The sequence below is a fragment of the Adiantum capillus-veneris genome, chromosome 18, assembly GCF_014529385.1.
Source record: "Adiantum capillus-veneris isolate H3 chromosome 18, ASM1452938v2, whole genome shotgun sequence".
Classification (NCBI taxonomy): Eukaryota; Viridiplantae; Streptophyta; class Polypodiopsida; order Polypodiales; family Pteridaceae; genus Adiantum; species Adiantum capillus-veneris.
In genome coordinates this window covers 74,618,007-74,637,441 of record NC_140948.1, presented here as the reverse complement: position 1 = coordinate 74,637,441, position 19,435 = coordinate 74,618,007, and the positions used below count along the sequence as shown (strand labels likewise).

Below are 19,435 nucleotides of genomic sequence, written 5' to 3'. Positions count from 1 at the left end.
TCTCACTTCTCAGCCTCCTTCTCTAATGCCGATTGCGGATTCTCCCCCTCACTTCTCATTCTCCTTTGTCTGCTCTATTGATCGCGGATTCTCCCTCTCTTTCTTCTTCTTCTTCTTAGCTTCCTTTTGTGTTTTGGTTTAGTGCTTCACTTTACTTTTTTTTTTTAAAACCGACACAATGGCTTAGACAAGGATTGTATTAGTTAGTATTATGATAGGTCAATTTAACCTTTTGAAGACGTTTACTAAAGACAAGGATTGTATTATTTAGGTCTTATGAAGGTCAATTTTACGTTTTTGAAAACGTCTACTAATTAGCAGCTCTCTCTCTCTCTCTCTCTTTCTCTCTCTCCCACACATAACATATTTGCAACGCACAATCTCTCTTTCTTTCTCTTCGGCCTGCAGCAGTAAGCCCAGGAAAGAGCTCTCTCTCTCTCTCTCTCTTTTTCTCTCTCTCGCCTGCATCGCAAAGTCTGTCTTTCTCTCTCTCTCTGGCCTAGTATGCACAATCTCTTTTTCTTTCTCTTCTGCCTGCAGTGAGCCCTCACTTGCTGTCGGAATGGTGTCTCTTAGAATGCAGTGATTGCGGGATCCTTACAACCGGAGCATGGACATAAGCCTCTAAACATTAGTGGCAGGTCTCTCTCTCTCTCTCTCTCTCTCTCTCTCTCTCTCTCTCTCTCTCTCTCTCTCTCTCTCTCTCTCTGGCCTGCAGCGCAAAAGTCTCTCTCTCTCTCTCTCTCTCTCTCTCTCTCTCTCTCTCTCTCTCTCTCTGTGGCCTGGAGCGTAAAAGTCTCTCTTTCTCTCTCTCCGGCCTGGAGCACGCACAATCTCTCTTTCTTTCTCTCCGGAATGGCGTCTCTTGGAATGCACTGATTTTACGGGATCCTCACTACAGGAGTAGGAATCTATGCTTCGAACACGCCACCTTCTGGGTTATTGAGTTATGAGGCTGCTAATCTCTGTAGAAAGGCGAGACATATTGTGCATAGAACGTTAGCGCGGTAGGCAATACTGGCACGGAACAACACATGAGAAAGAAGTAAAGAGCTAGTGAACAGCGCAGAAGAAAGAAATAATTACCCTTTACCCGTTGCTCTACAGTTTTCAGTGCGTCAATTGGTGTGCTACGTCAATTGCTCTCTCTCTCTCTCTCTCTCTCTGCGCTAGAAGGAAATAAACAGTGTTGCACGGCTACTATATATAAGTTGGTTGGCCACTTCGACCGCTCTGTTTTCTAAATGCGCCATGCTTTTCTCTCTTTCTCTCTCTCTCTCTCTCTCTACATCCTCATTTAGAAGCACCCCATGCTTTTCTCTCTTTCTCTCTTTTATTACCTTGTTCTCTCTCTGTCTCTCTACATCCTCATTTAACCAATCACATATCGCCACATGGCATAGCTAAGCTTGCTCCTTTAGTCAAGGTAAAAAACTTCTCCTCCCTCTCTCTCTCTCTCTCTCTCGCGCACGAGCGCGCACACATTGCGCTATGGAAGGACTGAGACTACATCAGCTTGATACTAGCTCCCTGCGCATGAGCGAAGCATGGCCCTACTGGCTTGTTTCCGGTGCTGCTTCTCGCAAGCAGAATGCTCGGCCTTCTGGAGGTCTAGTCTTCGCGAATGCGCAGCAGCAACGACAGGGCACGACAAAGCTCGTCACTTTCCTTGGAAAAGGAGGCTCTGGAAAGACCATTGCTTCTCTTCTCGCAGCCCATGTATGTCGTCTTTTTGTGTGTGTATGAGAGAGAGAGAGAGAGAGAGAGAGAGAGAGAGAGAGAGAGAGAGGGTTATGACCATTTGGAAGTCAGGACAACTTGCTCTGACACTTGGAAGATTTATGTGGTTGCTTCTTCATGGTGTGCTCTATCATTGTTATTCTGATACTATCCTCTCTGATTAGTCACGGATTATCATACATGTTCAGTTTGCTGTGCCATTGACACCAAGAGAGGTTGTTGAAGTCTTATTTTAAAAAGAAAGATCTCTTTGCACTCCCTTTACTTTGAGCTTTGTCAAAGTATGGATAGTCAATGATATGCCAGATGACATTCATGGCGTTGGTAATGCATATTGTTTTTTTATCTTCATCTGTGTGGAACACAATCCCGAGAGAAAGAACCGCGGAAAGCCCTCACCAACCCTCACCCATTTGCCGTTGTCATCACCCTCTGCAACTTGCGTTTTGGAAATTCTACCTATTGGAGTTGAACTATCTCAACCCCTTGCGTTCTAAAACACTAGCCTTGCCAGCAATTGACGGGTGCCTAACCCCTTGCCTTGCCGTCGCAGCATTTTGAAATGCCGTTGACAGAGGTCTAGTCAATGCCAATGATCTTCCCCCTGTGCGTTGTGAAATGCGACGCCTTGCAGCTCCTTTGTAGCGTCGGTGAATTTTCCCAAGGGACCCCTCGCGACGAGCGTTTTTAAACGCTACCGGCCCTTGCACTAGATGGCGCCGTCTCCTCTTTCCTCCAACCTTGCCAGCGGCGTTTCAAACGCCTCCTTTGTCTTCTCCCCTCGCGACCTCCTCCCTTGGTCTACTGTAGCATTTTGAAACGGTGCAAGCGGTTTTGTATTAGAAGGTTGACTCCTACAGAGAGGGAGAAACTCAACTTGGCTTGGAAGGAGGGAATTTGGAAAGCGGCTTGCAAACGCAATAAAGGAGTTGAGAGCGGTTTTGGTGCAAATCTTACAGCTTTTGGACCGGCTTGGAAGGAGAGGTGTGAAAGTGGATCAGCTTAGGGCGAAGCAACTTGGTGAAATTGTTGCAGCCACCACCTGGAGTGCAAGAAGGAACCCAAAGATTTCCAGATCTTTTAACTTAAGTATGGGCCCCTTTGCTTGAGCGCCCGCTGCAATATTGACCAAAACCAACAAATGGCTATGGACAGTAGATCAACCATCCAGTTAGTGGCCTATGCTCAACCACAGCTCTCAAGGAAACCGGCAAATTGTTTGGCTCGAGATTGTGAAGCCAAAAGCAAATGGACCAGTTTGCTAGAGGACACTGGTAAAGGCAAGCTTGACAAGGACGGTAGTACCAGTACTCAGTTAGCTGCCTCGGTACCCACGAGGTCCGACAACAATTGTTATAAATGTGACGTGACGCTTTGTTTGGCTTGAGAGTTTGAAGCCAAAGACAAAAGCAGGAATTCAAAGGAGGACAAAGGCCAAGACAAGCTGAACAGAGATAACGGTGATAAAGATTTGACAGAGGAGATCGGCATGGCACATGTGGTGGCGACCACAATGGCTACGACACCAGATTGCCAGTCAAGAGGTGGTTGCCACCACTAGCTTCAGCCAGAGAGAGGCTTGTGAGTGGTAGAGAGGGACAAACAGTGCTGTGTATAATCAATTTGGACCCTTGTATTGGAGTTCAAGTTATCGGTGTTTGAACCCGTAACCAATCAAACGTATCTAAAACACTATGGATGAGTGCGCACCAATCTATTGTTGTTGATCGGATTATGGACATGATGTGTTCCATAGTTCATTATCTTTGACTATTTTGGACGTGATGTGTTCATTGTTCACAAATGGGGATTCTTGGACATATTGTGGTCTACAGTTCAAGTTTTCTAAAAGGCAATCGATGCTCAAGTTGGCATTCTTCTAAGGTACAAAGTTGAGGGTAGCAAATCCGAGGTATATCCAGTAGTCTGCAGCTACCGGCCTCATAGGAACGAGCACCACGTGCCAACGGAAAAGAACAGATTGAACAACTTTAAGCACTTCAAATAACAACTGAATTGAAAGAGATGCACGACACGAGATGGGGAGTGGCGGAGTTCCACTCCAAGAGAGCATTGGCCCCAAACCTTGGCGCCCCTCTCGGTATTTCTTTATATTGCTTGAGCTCACTACGCCGGTACTCCAATCCCTACACCTTCACCCGGAAGTGTGAGAGAATGAGCCCTTGGCTCATATTTAAAGGCCCTTGGCCATGAAAAGCAGTTACTTGTCCAAAAGCTTCTAGCACAATTTCAGGAATTCCGTATAGCCTGCCATGTCATCACCCACCATACTGACATAAAAACGCGTTTCGGCCCTCCAAAACCCCGAAACCCCAAAACATTTCGACGAAACGAGCAAAACGAATTGATTTTTTTTTGCCCCCTTTTTACTAGTTGACCTCAAACCACGCGTTTAGGGATCTTCTAAGCCATGTAGAGAGGCCACCTCAAAAAATCAATAGATTTTTGGAGCCTCACACACATCGAATAATTTCTCTGCGTGTGTGTGAACCTTACGCGTCAGCTTGGTCCCCTTGTCTTTACCTTTATGTTGCTGCGGTTGGCTTCTGACTTACCTTGTTCACTCGTGACTCAAGTTTCACATCTAAATTTTGGTACTTCACACGTCTTGACAAGTGAATTTGTATGTATATTCACTGTATAATTACAGGTACATACATGTAAAACGAAACCCGTGTTTCGCTTTTTGAGGTTCAAAATGAAATGTTTCAGAAACGCATGAAACCCCGAAACATTTCATGTCACATTGTCACCCACCAGCGTGAAACGCGGAATTCCGTACAGTCTGCCACGTTGCACTGCAATGCAAAACACGTGCATCCATACAGCTGCCATGTCAACAGGTTCCACGTGATTTGTGTGTGTGTGTGTGTGTGTGTGTGTAAGTGGGTCCTACTTTATTTAATCTCTTTAGGTCACATGGGCCCCATCGAACGGGGTCCCATAAGTTGGTGGGAACTCCTTTTTAAAAATAGGCCACTTGTCAAGACTTTGCCTGCTGGTGAAACTTCTTCTGCTGCTTCTACTTCTTCTAGGGTTTAGGCCCCTTAGTCGAGGATCTGCAGGTTGGCTCCGTTCTTCAGTGGCTTGACACGTCAGCATTTTGTGACATCCCCCCTTCTTGAAAGAAAGTATTCGTCCGCGATTATAGCATATCTGCAAAACAACTCAAGTTAGCTAAAAAATTTCCGAGGGTCATTCAATCAACTTTGCTAAGCTTTGTATGTGGCGGTAATGTGCAACCATGGCATACATCAAAGATCCACTTGTTGATGCATAAGGTATACCCTTCGTAGCATTTGCAGCTACATTCTTTGGGCAATCAGCTTTCCTAAGCTTCGTCTGTGGCGGTGAAGTCACACCAAGAGGCTTAGCATCAGCCATATTAAACCTGTCAAGTACTTTGCTAATGCACTTGTATTGGGAGAGAAACAACAAGTGCGTCTCTCTATCTCTTTTAATCCGCATGCCCAAAATGTGTTCAACCATCCCCAAATCTTTCATTGAGAAGGCTGAACTCAATTGCCTTTTAAGAGCATTCAAAGTACTCTTATGCTTTTGTGCAATCAGCATATCATCCACTTATAGGACTAGCACAATAAGTCTTCCATCATCAGCCTTTTTAGTGTACAAGCAATGATCACAATGACCGCGTTTCAATCCATGGTTGAGCATGAAGGTTGTACCACTGTCTTGGAGTTTGTTTGAGCCCATATAAGCTGTGTTTTAGTTTGCATACCAAATGCTCTTTTCTTAGAATAACAAAACCTTTTGGTTGTTCCATGTACAACTCCTCATCCAAGTCATCATGAAGAAAAGCAGTATTCACATCCATCTGATCTAACTCTGAATCCAAGAGTGCAGTGAAAGCAAACAATACACGAAGGGTAGTCATCTTCACCACCGGTGAAAAAAGTCTATGCCTTCCTTTTGTCTATAACCCTTGGCAATTGTAACAAACTTGGGCACCCCAAGTCTAGAATCTGTGGCGACGAGAGATTCACTTAAAATACTTCACAACCTTAAATCACAATTCAATTCGAGACGACACGGCCTGGCGTAGTTCCATGCCTAGAGGTATTGGCCCCAAAACCTTGCGCCCCTTTCGGTATTTTCTATATTATATTAAATCTTGAGCAAAGTACAACTCCCTTAGGGGTCCTCTGCTCTCAGACTCCGCGTCCAGATGCCCTTGAGAGTGAGGCCCCTTGGGTCTTTTATTCTTACAAGGGATGCCAAAAGCACAGCCCCGAAAGCTTAAAAACTCAAAAGCAAATAGTCCCAAAAGCAACTTGTTCCAAAAAAACTGCCAGAAAAGCAGCTAGCGTGATTTGCGGAATTCCGTACAAGCTGCCACGTCAGCACTATCCGTGCAAATCATGGAAACCCGTATTGTTTTGCCACGTTAGTAGTGAGCACAAAATTAGGGAAGTCTGTACTGTTCTGCCACGTTTGCAAGCTGCGTGTCCGGGTAGTACCGCCACATCATCAATTTGTGACATATCCCCCTCTTGAAAGAATTGTAATCGCCCTCGATTACGCCTGCAAAACAGACAGAGGCCATAAACCAATCCAATAGACACTGATTCTAAGTACCAACGCACTAGACAACACACATCCAGCACTTGTACAAAGACGACAATCACATCACAATCAGATTACATTTAGATCACATCACATTCTCATCCATAGAATCTAGGACCGTGATTCTTGGCAATGTATTTAGCAATTGCATCTATATCTGCACTGAACCTCATTGATGTCGATTTAAATAATCCCATATCGCAATCACGTCCATGGATTCTGAGACTGAAATGCTGCAGTCATTTGGTCAATCATTCCACTCAAGCATTGTCGTGTGCGAGTAATCATTTGTGGGGATCCCATGTCGAAGTACTTCTCTTATAAAATTATCGAGCAGAATACTGTCAGCACTTCAGTATCCCTGAAGTCCGAAGGGAAATCAATGACTTTATTCTATGCTCGTAATCTGTGACAAAGGAGTGGAGTAACTCCCCTCTTGTGCAGTCCCGCATGTACCAGATTCAGCCTGCTGATTTGTGGAAACTCTTGGAATAGCCGCAGCTAGACCAAAAGCGTCGAGGTAAAGTTCCAAATCTGAGGAGTATCTACTAGGTTCTCTTCATCCATCCATTTTGCATTTAATGCCGGATGGTTCTTAACTAAGAACCACCGTTCACTTTACCTTTCTCTTTCCTTCCCTGGAAAGCCAATATCTGTTCCGAAACGAGTATCTCCTCGCTCTCTTTCACTTCAGGTTCATTCGGGATGTCACGTGACACATCCAACCCTATGTGCCCGTGGACAAGCTACAGCATGACCAGGGTTCAGTTCAGTCAAGTCAGTGTAGCTTAGGAAGTGTTCTGGCACTTTGTGAGTCTGTTCGCAGACCGTGCATGTCCAGACTCTTAGATTAGATGCATAACCTCTGGTTGCACATAGCATGACCATCAGATTCCAATCAAAAACCATCAGTAGCATTTTTACAGTGCATAGACCTATTTTCCCTATTTTTGACATTTTTCACTTATTATTTTTAAGTGACTTTTGTGGGAAAGTAGGTAGGGCAATTTTTCTAAGTCTGTATATAAGCAAACCTAGCGCTATCACTTTCTGGCAGAAGAGGCAGCAGGAGCATTGCTCACAAGCAACTTCTCAGCAGGACCCCAAGTTCTCTAGCGTTTTTGCACCACAACAGATGGGCTAGCGTTTTTGGATCAAGAACCTAGATCAGCCAGCGTTTTTGCATCTGCATCAGCCTGGCGACAGAACCATAGCGGATCAGCCTAGCGTTTTGCATTGCAAGACAACCGGCAGCAACAAAAGACGAAATTCAGCCCTAGCGTTTTTGGTTTGCAGATCAACCTCAGCGTTTTTGCAGATCTTCGCGAGAGAATCAGCCCTAGACTCAGCGTTTTCAGTTTTCAGCAGTCAGTACCCGTAGTAGAACCCCCGAACCTCGCAGATCTCACCTTCCCGCAGCAGATCCCTTACCGCACGGTCAGATCCCGCAAGGTTTGCAGATTCAGCCCGGAAAATGCAGATTTCAGCACGTCGTCGTCGCATCGTCGCCATCGACATCATCCCCGACATAGAGTCAGAATTCAGCAGATAAAGATTTGCAGATTTCAGCCATTAGCGTTTTCAGATTTCAGCCCGTCTCGTCGTCCTCATCGTCATCGACATTGTCGGCAAGTCCAAAGCATTGTAGAGATTTGTGCAATCAATAGTAGACCGCTCTAGCCATAGAGAGTGGGGCCTTCGGAGGAGGGTTTTACAATGTCTCTGGTGTCGTATTCTCTTCTCTATCTCTTAGTCTCATGCACTTCCATTCATTGTGTCCATTCACTTTGTTTGTGTCCATTGCACTCTCATTAAGAACGGAAGGCTCTCCCTTCCATAAGTAAAAGGAACCTTGAGCACAGTTCGAAGCACTCATCTTGAGCAAAGTTCAACATTCATTCCGGTGCACCTTACATGGGAGCTATCACTGCTCCAAAGTTATCATCATCATTTCATTCTTAATTGTGTTATATGCTCAGATATAACTGGTTCTTCCATACAACATTGGTCTCATAAAAAAAAAAAGAAAACAAAATCATTTTCCAGAAAGTGTTATTTCATAATGCTAATTCATCCATAATGTTCTATCTAAAATCTATTCTGGAAACGAGTATCTCCTCGTTCCGCTGTATTTTCCATCTGTCAGTCATCCTTATTCTTGTGCCTTGTTGGGGCACTGTGTAGCGATATGTCCTTGTTCTCCACATTCAAAACACTTTCCTGCTTTGAAATATTCATCTCTTTGGTCTTCTATCAATTGAGATCGTGAATCTGTCTGTCGTCTGTTTCTATTCTGAATTATTGAAGGTTCATCTGGTGGGTAAGTCAAGCTATCCCAATGCATAACGAATCCCCGCTTAGCATGTCCTATCAATCGTTGAATGGACTCTGACTTCTTCTCAGGGCAGAGGTCTCGAATTTCTTGGGGGAGTCCACAACAAAACCTCTCAATTTGCTCCTTAAAACTGATCTTCGTGAAAGAAGAGGTCGGAAGGAAAGTATCCCAAAATCTTTCACAGTAAGCATCCAAGGTGTCAAGGTGGAATCCGTACGTACGTACCTAACGATTCCGTACGGTACAGCCATACGGCACGGTACAGTACGTACCGTACGGCTTATTTTTTTTTGGTGTGTTTTTTTTGGTTTTTTTTTGGGACGTTTTCTCCATGGACCACTCGCGTAGGGGTGCTTTCAGATTGGGATAATAGGGTGAAGGGGAGAGAGCCTTAGGCTTTTTTAATCGGCCAGGATTACAAAAGACTCTCTTTTGAAAGGTCTGTGAACTTAAATTTAGTGTAATTTTCTTTTTTTACAAATGGTACATACCTATCACGTACCTAAAGGTTGGTTCAGTACGGAAGTACGTTCCGTATGTACCTAAACCGTACTGTACACTACGTACCTTTCCACCTTGCAAGGTGTCACCCTTGGTCATCCGAAGGTGGTTCTAATGGGTTCTCACATCTCGTTGTATTCTTGAGAGAGCCATGAAGAAATAAAGAGTTTCTTAAATTTCGGCCACTCTGTCGGTGCTTCTTTTCGTAACAAAAGAGTGAACCACCCTGTCCCTTCATTGCCTTTCAAAAAGGATGATGCCCGTGTAATCTTGGAGTGCGCTGTATAGTGACCTCCAGAAAATGCTATATCAAACTGTTGGATAAAGGTTAAAGCCTTAGGAGCATCTTGAAACCCTGAAAAGGTTTCAAACTTTAGTATTGTCCACCCTCTTTGAATTCCTTGGCCTTTTTGTTGTTGTCGTGAGAAAATCATACTGTTGGCTCTATAAAAGTGCTTCCTTGTTGAATAAAACATATAGTCCGCTCGTTTCTTGCCCTTTTTGTCCTCATCACTCGAGTCAGAAAAGGATGAGCTATTTGAGCTGTCAGAAGAAGATGAGGACGAATTGGACAATGCTTCGAAGCGTATCCGCTTCTTCTATTTTCTTGCTTTCTCAAAAGTAGATTTTCGGCCCAAGTAAACATGGAACTCAACTCCCTTGTTATGTTTCTTCAGTTGCTTCTCCTTGGACCCAAATAGTTGGTTGGCTTGTTTTTTGACAATGTCCTCGAGTTCATCTTCAGTAAACATCCTTGGAGTAGGAGGTTTCTTGATTGCCGGTTTTATTGGTGACTCAATGGCTTTCTGCCAATGAGTATGAACTTCATCCATCGGGTGTCGGGTCAAAAATTTGGCATACTGTGGGTCCTTGGTAAACTAGAGCATCTGCTTTGCGCACTCATCAACCTGTTGTTGATGTTGCATCCCTATGAGTTGATACTGCGTAGGCTGAGGTGGCCCGTACTCGTTCTCTACTAATCCACTTGAATTTTCCGTACCGCCTCCCGTTTCCGAGGTGGCAGGAGGAGTGGTTTGATTCTTGCTTGAATCCATGTGTGTAGCGAGGAGGATCGGATTTCCCGATAGAAGAGAAATTGGCCGTGCTCTGATACCACTGTAACAAACTTGGGCACCCTAAGTCTAGAATCTGTTGAGACATGAGATGGAGATTCACTTAAAATACTTCACAACTTTAAATCATAGTTCAATTTGAGACGACACGGCCCGGCGTAGTTCCATGCCCAGAGGTATTGGCCCCAAAACCTGGCGCCCCTTTGGTATTTCTTTATTACATTAAATCTTGAGCAAAGTACAACTCCCGTAGGGGTCCTCTACTCTCAGACTCTGCGTCTGGATGCCCTCGAGAGTGAGGCCCCTTGGGTCCTTTTATTCTTACAAGGGATGCCAAAAGCAGAGCCCCAGAAGCTTAAAAACTCAAAGCAAACTGTCCCAAAAGCAACTTGTTCCAAAAACTGTCAGAAAAGTAGCCAACGTGACTTGCGGAATTCCGTACAAGCTGCCACATCAGCACCGTCAGCACAAATCACGGAAATGTGTATTGTTCTACCACGTCAATTGTCAACGCAAAATCAGGGAAATTTGTACTGTTTTGCCGTGTCAGCAAGGTCCAGGTAGTACTGCCACGTCATGAGTTTGTGACAACAACCAACTGTTCTTTATACTTGGGCTTCTCATCAATACATTTCACTTTGTAAACCCATTTATTAGGGATAGCATTCCTACACTTTGGCAAAGGTACAAGCTCCCATGTGTTATTTGCATACAAAGAATTCATATCATTTTGCATAGCAAGCTTCCACTTTCTCTTGTTTTCACATGATTGTGCCTCTTCAAATGTCCGAGCCTTACCTTCATCGGTCAAAAAAATGCAATCTAAAGATGGTTGGAGCCTCTGTGGCTGCCTTTTGACACTTGTAGACCTTCTTACCCAGTGATCTATATTTTGAGGCAATGGGCCTACATCCTCAGAACGTGCACACCATCATTAGGTGGCTGATTTTCAGCATTTCCTTGGTGCTGTAATCTGTTTTCAGCACGTTCTTCTTGCTATCCTATCCCATCTTGACCATCTACCTGCTGTCTATTATCTTTTGGCTGTAGCACAATGGGTTGCTGTCCTATTTCAACATCAATAGCAACAAAATCTTCTGTTAATGGCTGTTGTATGGCTGGCTGTTCATGCTGAAATTTGACCTTCTTTTAATCAAGGCCACCCTGTGTGGCATTGTTGTTAGACTTACACCACTCTGCTGCTTCACAGGTCTAGGGCATACATGTACGGCTAGTGTGCCTCCAGGCTGGCCACCTTTTCCATATGCATTTTCTCTGCACTGTCCGGCCGCCCACCTTGTCCAGGCGTCCTCATATTTATTTCTTTTCTTGTTGGGTTTTGGGGGATTTTATATGGCAATCCCCTACCTCCCCTTGCACGTATTTATGGGGCCAGGGGGGTACCCACTTCTATCATCTGGTCATTGTGTAGTGGGTCTTTTGCTCATGGTAGTCATGGGGGGACTGATCGCCCCCTCCACCATATCTTGCGTTTATGGTCTACTCTCTCTCTCTCTCTCTCTCTCTCTCTCTCTCTCTCTCTCTCTCTCTGTGGCACGCGCATTCACACATGGTATCAGAGCTTCAGGCTCTCCATTGATCTGGCGGTAAATCAGCAGAGGTTCTCCTCCCAAGGGATCACATCAGCAGCGTTTTCTGCAAGATCTAACAACGTTTTTTGCAATGACCAGGCATGCGAAGAAACATGCGTTTTTCGTCGCGGAGGACCCCCCTCTACCTGCGTTTTCAGGGCAGATCCATTGGCGTTTTTGCTCCTGGCTGCCAGCACTATCTTTTTGGGACTTTTCGTCGCCGGAACACCCCTCCCTCTACCTGCGTTTTGAGCCAGCAGATCTGCGTTTTTTTTTGGACAGCAGCACCTGTGTTTTTGGGGATGAATTGCCAGCGTTTTCTGGACAACAGGTAATCGTTTTTGGTACAAGAGCGGGAGCGCTTCACACCCACTTGGATCTTGCCTTTCGAAACCGGTTTTGCATCCGGTGCATTGCCGGTGAGATTCCTCTTCACCTGCTACAGATTTCAGCCATACATACCTGCTGTTTTCTCTGTTTTCAGCCCTCCGACGGCTGTGCACACAGAGATAAACCATCTCCAGACCCCCTACACCGCTCCGGACCATGTCGGGAGCGTACGAGCACGCTTAAAATCGCTGGACAGCAGCATTTTCATCACCTCGCAGTTGCATTTTTGGGTGGACAACAGCCACAAGGCTTGTGTTTTTCACAGAGGACGAAGTTACCTCCTACCAGGACACCATCCGGTGGTGGTCCATGCGGTCTCTCAGTGACTGTTGTAGTACGCGGTATCTTCGACGTTGGCTTGATCATCTACGGGCGTACGATCCTTGGGAGATCCATTCATTCTAGCTATCATTCGGCGGTTGCGCACTCCAGTGGGGGTGGTGACTTTTGGTTTGTTATGGACACACCTAAGCACTCATCAGAGGAGTTCACACGAGATATGGCGATGCTCATGGCATATGTGATTCCGACATTCCCAGAGAAGACACCACCATCTTGGGTGGACGGGCACTTACCACTTGACCTCGACCCGTCAGTCACTTGCTTACACAGGAGCATCTACATGGACTTAGGGAGAGGATCTTGGATCTCTTCTTGGACATGTTCATTGCTTGGATCTACAGATTGAAATGGGATTGCAGTGCTTTGGAATCTCTTGGAGAGTTTACCCGCACGATGTGGAAGATCAGGCATCCCGCGACTACATCCGGAGTCACCCGGAGCTTGGCTTGGATGGTAGTGCAGTTGCTGTTCTACACTCCTGATCATTTGGATTGCTACCTTCAGAGTTGCTTACACTCACCCTTGGTAACCTTACAACAGACTTATCTCCCAACTTGGGCAGTAGGCCACTTCCAGCTCACACATTGAGAGCCACACTGAGATGCGGTTTGGTGGCATTGTTGTCGTCGATTGTGTTTTGGTTGACACCGGAGGATTGGAGGTAGTAGATACAGGCAAGACGGCGTAGACAGATTGATCTGGCCTTTCCTCTTCTCAGAGGATCTTCACAGCGCTGTTTGGTGGCGTTGTTGGCGTCGATTGTGTTTTGGTTGACACCGGAGGATTGGAGGTAGGAGATACAGGCAAGACGGTGTAGACAGATTGATTTGGCCTTTCCTCTCTCAGAGGATCTTCACAGCGCAGACTGCTTAGTCTGGCTTTCCTTCTTCATACAGGATGATGACAGTGCAGACAGCTTGGTCTGACCACACCTCTTCTCAGAGGCCCTTCACATCGCAGACTGTTGAGTCTGGCTTTCCCCTTATCTTGGATTAGGCTACCCACTGACAGGACACCATCCGATGGTGGTCCATGCGGTCTATCAGTGAGTGACTGTTGCAGCTTACGGTAGCTTCTATAGTGCAAACTGCTTAGTCTGCCTTTCCTTGATTCGAAGGACGTTTACGACGCAGATTGCTACGTCTGGCCTTCCTCGAGTTTTACACAGCTTAGCCACCTGGCCACACTGGGTTACAGGTTCATGCATTGACAGGCTTCCGATCATTCTCCTGACGGTTCCTGGGCTTCCCCATTTTCTCCAGACAGTTTGACTACAGACACCATAGATCCTATTGGGCAGGACATTTGCAGGCCTATTGACCCTTCTTTCACGACAAGGAGTTGTTTTTTACATTGAGTTTGAGACCTTCACGCAGTATCTTCACCTTGTATCCATGGAGTACAACAGTTTGCTACACTGCTCGTGACGACAATTTACCATGGAGATCTCTCGGAGGTCGGGACACCCCAGACTGCTGCTACACTCATGGAGTATCCTTCAATGGACATTGCAGCAAACATCTTCATCATTTGCCTCACATCTTTGGCTTCATACGGTTTGTTCAACATTCGGTGAGAGGGGATGTTAGACTTACACCACTCTGCTGCTTCACAGGTCTAGGGCGTACATGTATGGTTTTGCATATGCATTTTCTCTACTGTAAGGTGCAACAGAAGTGAATGTTGAACTTTGCTCAAGACGAGTGCTCCGAACTGTGCTCAAGGATTTCTTTTACTTACGGAAGGGAGAGCCTTCTGTTCCTTTAGTGAGAGAGTGCAAATGATCACAAACAAAGTGGTAAACACTGTGAATGAAGGTGTTGAGACTGAGAGAGAGAGAAAGAAGAATAGGACATCAGAATGTTGTCAAACCCTCCTCCGAAGGCCCCACTCTCTATTACGAGAGCGGTCTATTGCTATTGATTGCACAAATCTCTACAATGCTTTGGACTTGCCGACGATGTCGACAACGATGAGGACAAGGAAATCTGCAAATCTTTATTTGCTGAATTTTGACTCTATGTCGGTGACGATGGTGTGACGACGACGCGCTGAAAACTGAAATCTGTGTTTTCTAGGCTGAATCTGCAAACGCTGGCTGATCTGACCGTGCGGCGAGGATCTGCTGTGGGAAGGTGAGATCTCCGAGGGTCGAGACTTGCGGTGCGGAGTCTACACGCTGAAAACTGAAAACTCTGATGCAGAGAAGCTGATGATGCCGGAAATCTGCAAAAACGCTAGGCTGAAAATACTGTCCAAAAATACTAGGGCTGAATCTGTGTCTTGCTGCAAAATCGCTAGGGCTCCTGCTGTCCTGCTCTCGCCAGGTTGGATCTTCAATGCAAAACGCTGGATGATCTGCAATGCAAATGAAAAACGTTGGCTGTCTTGGTAGCTTGAAAACGCTAGGTCTTCAGGCTGGCCTTGCTGAGAAGTTGCACTTCACTGTAGTCTGCTGCCTCTTCAGCCAGAAAGTGCTAGCGCTAGGTTTCTTATATAGTTCCTTGGCCAAATTGCCCTACCCAGTTTCCCAACAAAAGTCACTTAATAATAATAAGTGAAAAATGGCTAAAATAGGGAAAATAGGTCTATGCACTGTAAAAATGCTCCTGATAGTAATCTGATGATCATTTTGTGTGCAACCAGAGGATATGCATCTACTCTAAGTGCCTGGACATGCATGGTCTGCGAACAGACTCACAAAAGTGCCAGAACACTTCCTAAGCTAACTGAACTGAACCTTTGTCATGAAGTAGCTTGTCCACGTACACATAGGGTTAGATGTGCACGTGGCATCCCCTCCTTTTCAAAGTGAGGTACTGGTACCGAACTGTATGGCGTCGACGGAGATCGCCAACAGCGTTTGGAATCCTGGAAAGGACTCTTTGCCGGGCCCACTCTAATGCGTGGGTCATGCGATACTTGAACTTCATAAAGGTCTGCAACACTTGCTTCTTTGGGCCACACCAAAAGAGACAAAGTCATCTGTGGCTCCTTCAATGCTTCAACTTCGTCTATAGTCATGCGTCTACCTTCTTCGTCAAGAATCTCCGAGGATGAAAATTCTTGAAACCACTTCCAACACAAAAACATGAACATACCCATTCTATGTACATTGTAAAGTGACTGGAAAAATTCTGGTCTTCTTTAAAGACTGTGCATGCAATGCAGATAAACATATAGACGGAGTGTCAAACCGTTCATCAAACACACGCAAACAATGGAGTCGAAACTTGTCTTTTTGATCTAACTCAATCAACTATGTCAAATCACAATGGAAATGCCCATGCTTGATGCTCAATCCTTCTTGTGCTCTTTCAGAAACTGTGTCATGCCAAGGAAGAGACATGGAATGTGAATTCTTTGAATGCAAACATTTTATCTTTTCATGTGTAATCCGCATACATCCGTGCTCATTCATGAGTGAATCGTGTTCATCTTACAATATGTCATGCCTATGAAAAGGGATCACATAAAGACGATGACTAAAATACAGGAAAGCATCACGAATGAAACACTCGAAAAATGCGTGCTGACTAATTATTCGAACACACAAATACTTCCTCTGGGGGTTCTTTGGACCTCGACTCGAGAGCCAAGATCGGTTCTTCGTAATTGATCGAATCTACAATGAGGTTAGCTTCACTAGACAAAGTATCAATTGAACCATCATCCTTGTGAACAATCACATCACTATCATGCAAATCATCATGCTCGTGAATAATCTCATCTTGATCATGCAAATCATCATGCTTATCATTATCATGCAAATCATGTGTGTCGTGCTTTGGAGAAGACAAGACTGAGAGAGTTTCCTTCTCCCGATTCTTTGCAATCTGTGCTTGCACATTAGAAAAAAGTAGGACCAACTCTTGCATGTGTTGGTGTCTCTGTTTGGTTGCCAAGCACGCTTGCTCACGCTCGCGCTCCAAGGCTACCCTTCTGTCTTCGGCCGCCAAGCGTGCTTGCTCGCGCTCACGCTCTAGGGCTGCCATTCTTTCTTCGGCCGCCAAGCGCGCTTGCTCACGCACACGCTCAAAGGCTAACCGTCTTTCTTCGCGCTCGCGATCCAATTCGGCTCTTCTTTCTTTGTGCTCGCGATCCATTTCGGCTCTTCTTTCTTTGTGCTCGCGATTCATTTGTGCTTTTCTTTCTTCGTGTTCATGAGCCAAATTTTCTTTTTTGCTTCGCGTTCTAACTTCCTGTCCATCATCATCTTGTCGAAAGCCTCCATAGGAGTTGGTGCAATCCTTGGCGTAGATGGGGAAGAGGGAGGGTCGAAAAAACCTCCTGGTGGGGAAAATTCTTCTTCACCACTTCCATACTCACCACCTTCATGCGAAGTATCCATTCTGCTTCGGGTAATGACCATAAACTGAAGTCTTGGGTTCTTAAGTTCACGAGGAACTTGGGTTCTTGTGGGTCTTGGGTTCTTGGGTTCTTGAGTCTTGAGGTTCTTGAGGTTCTTCTTTCGCTTGCAATCTGTGTTAGAGAAGGATCTTCTCTTACCCAAGCTCTTCTCTTTCCCGCGGGCGCACCCCTTTGCGGCCTTGCGCTCACACCAAGGTTGCTTTTTCCCACCTCACGTCGATTGGCCATGTACATCATTTGTTTCAAAAGCCATTGTCACACTGACAATCCATGTAGCTCTGAAACTCAAGGGGTCAATGTAGGTTGCAAATCGAAGGCTTCAAGGTAAAGTGAGCTCAAATGAAATACCTGTTACATGAATGTTAGAGCTGTACAGATTGTCAGTTTGGCAATTGCTCTTATGGAATGTCCAAAAGTTTGGTTAGTGCTATAGAAGTGAGTATTTCTTGTCAATTTGTCAAGGATACAGTAATTGCTTCTATTAAAGAGTGTAACTGCATTCTTAAACTATCGATTTGGGTATGCTTGAAAGTGTTACGGGATCCAACGTGTACTATAAGACAGTGGCAAAATGTGCAGCTACCATTTTGTCATTGGAAAGTTAGTGATTCAAAGCAATGGCAGAGTGCGAAGCTACCACTATGTCATTGGAACAGGGTTCACACGCAGGCAATACATGAGTCGACAAGGTGTTGAATACACCAGGGTTGACAATGAGCATGTATGTGTCGTACATGTGTCGACAGGTGTTGAATGCATCAGTGTTGACTGTAAGCATGCACTACATAGATGCAAACGAGGACGTTTGAGATTTCAAGAGGGGGGTATGTCACCAGCGTGTGACTATTATCTATTCTTTTTGTTGATTTCTTTCTTATTATCTATTTACTTTCACTTTTGGAAACACCCCTCGGGAAATCTAATTGCCCTGCATTGCATAGCTAGTGTGGAACTGTCCAGAGGGAGTCCAGGCCTGAGGTCAAGAGAGCACTAAGGTTGGACAAAGACTATGGTTAGCCGAAGTGGGGTCATTGACTAGCCAAAGTGGAATCCTTTGCTACAGAGACTACATTTCAGTTCTGGATGTGGCCGCAGTGTACAAAGAGGGTCGGATGACCTAGAAAGATACAATGGCAGCATCTCCTAAAATTTAGGGAACTGCTATTTTGGGACGTGAAAATGTCTTCGCGTCATTACGTGCAGTTTGACATGGGGATCATTTTGTTACTCTGTGGCCAAGTCAACAGAGGCTGCAGGTGAGATATTTTTAGACCCGAGGGTCTAAAGCGGAAAATGCACAAATGAGTGACACTTGGCACTCTGAGGCCAGTTTACTACTTATAGAGAAGGCAAAAACGTGATTTATAGCTGGGAGGCTCATTTTGCAAGTCTTTGTCACAGGCTAAGAGCTATGGAGTGCTTGCTTTCCCTCCTATGTACAGTGCGGTGCCAGGAGTGATGCCCTGCACGCTACGCACTGCCCTCTCTCTCCCCTATGGCAGTATGTTATGCCCCTCTAGTGGGCTCTTCATTTGACCAATGTACAGTTGTGTGGGTTCATGCGCGATTGCCGAGGCAAGAGCCTCTTGCACAAGTACTGGATTAGCTAGCGGCTAATCCCCCGCAGGTACAGGTGATTCGGAGAGGTTTCACGCTCGAAATCTCGTCCGATTCAAAGGGCAAGTAGCCCTACAGGTGCGGGAGCTCGAGGACTTGCTACGGATGCGACCGGCACACGAAACAGAGCCCGAAACAGTAAATTACAGCCTACTGTGTATTTTTGCAGGTTTAGGGTTTTGGCCCTAAACGGACCCTAATACCCCCAGGAGGTTCGGGGACGCGAGGGGACCGCTATACAGGTGATGTGGCGCATTTTCGGGGCTGAAAACAGAGAATTCAGCGTGCTGCAGATTCTCGCCAGGTTTTGCAAAGTGCCCGTATGCGTCGGGAAAATCAGTCAATGCGTGGGAATACTGACTGTGAAGTGTCCTAGTGCAATTATGCTGCCGAAATCAGGCCGGAACAGTGGAAATTCAGCCGAGTTTGTGCGGGGCAGCTTGTAGGGAACCACAACGTTTATTCCCTCTTTTGAACAATAAAGAAATACCGAAAGGGGCGCCTAAGTTAGGGGCCAATCTGGTGTCGGTCTACTCATACAGGTGCAATCTAGCAGCCTGTATCCCTCTCCCCTTTGTTGTGTCTTGAAAGTACAGGTAAAGTGGACGACAAATTAAATGGGTGAAAGCTAAATCAAGGTTTAAAGTAAAGTCTACCGCCCTTTTTGGATTGAACAGGCCGGTTTCAGGCCGGCCGCTAAGTTCACGGTCCGCTCTCAATGAGCGAAAAGAGAAACAAGGGGAGGCTGGGCAAGCCCTTCTTTCTTGGGTTTCCTGTCACTCTTCAAAAACACGATTAGGAATCGACATACCCAAGTGGACTTGGGTTACGTGCGACCGCAACAAACAAAAAAAGTTCTGTGGTTCTTT

General features: G+C 45.6%; 1 protein-coding gene across 2 annotated transcripts in view; it reads left to right on the top strand.

Moving 5' to 3' along the window:
• The first annotated feature begins 1,438 nt into the window (after positions 1-1,438).
• The window catches only part of LOC147435883 (P-loop containing nucleoside triphosphate hydrolases superfamily protein), a 29,139-nt gene continuing 11,142 nt past the window's right edge, over positions 1,439-19,435 (top strand). Inside the window, exon 1 of one of the 2 annotated variants that reach the window (XM_086488801.1) lies at positions 1,439-1,719. In XM_086488801.1, coding sequence (XP_086344927.1) covers positions 1,492-1,719 — 228 coding nt within the window. In that variant the 5' untranslated portion in view covers positions 1,439-1,491. The remainder of the gene's footprint in view (positions 1,720-19,435) is intronic. The other variant, XM_086488800.1, reaches the window with a different exon arrangement.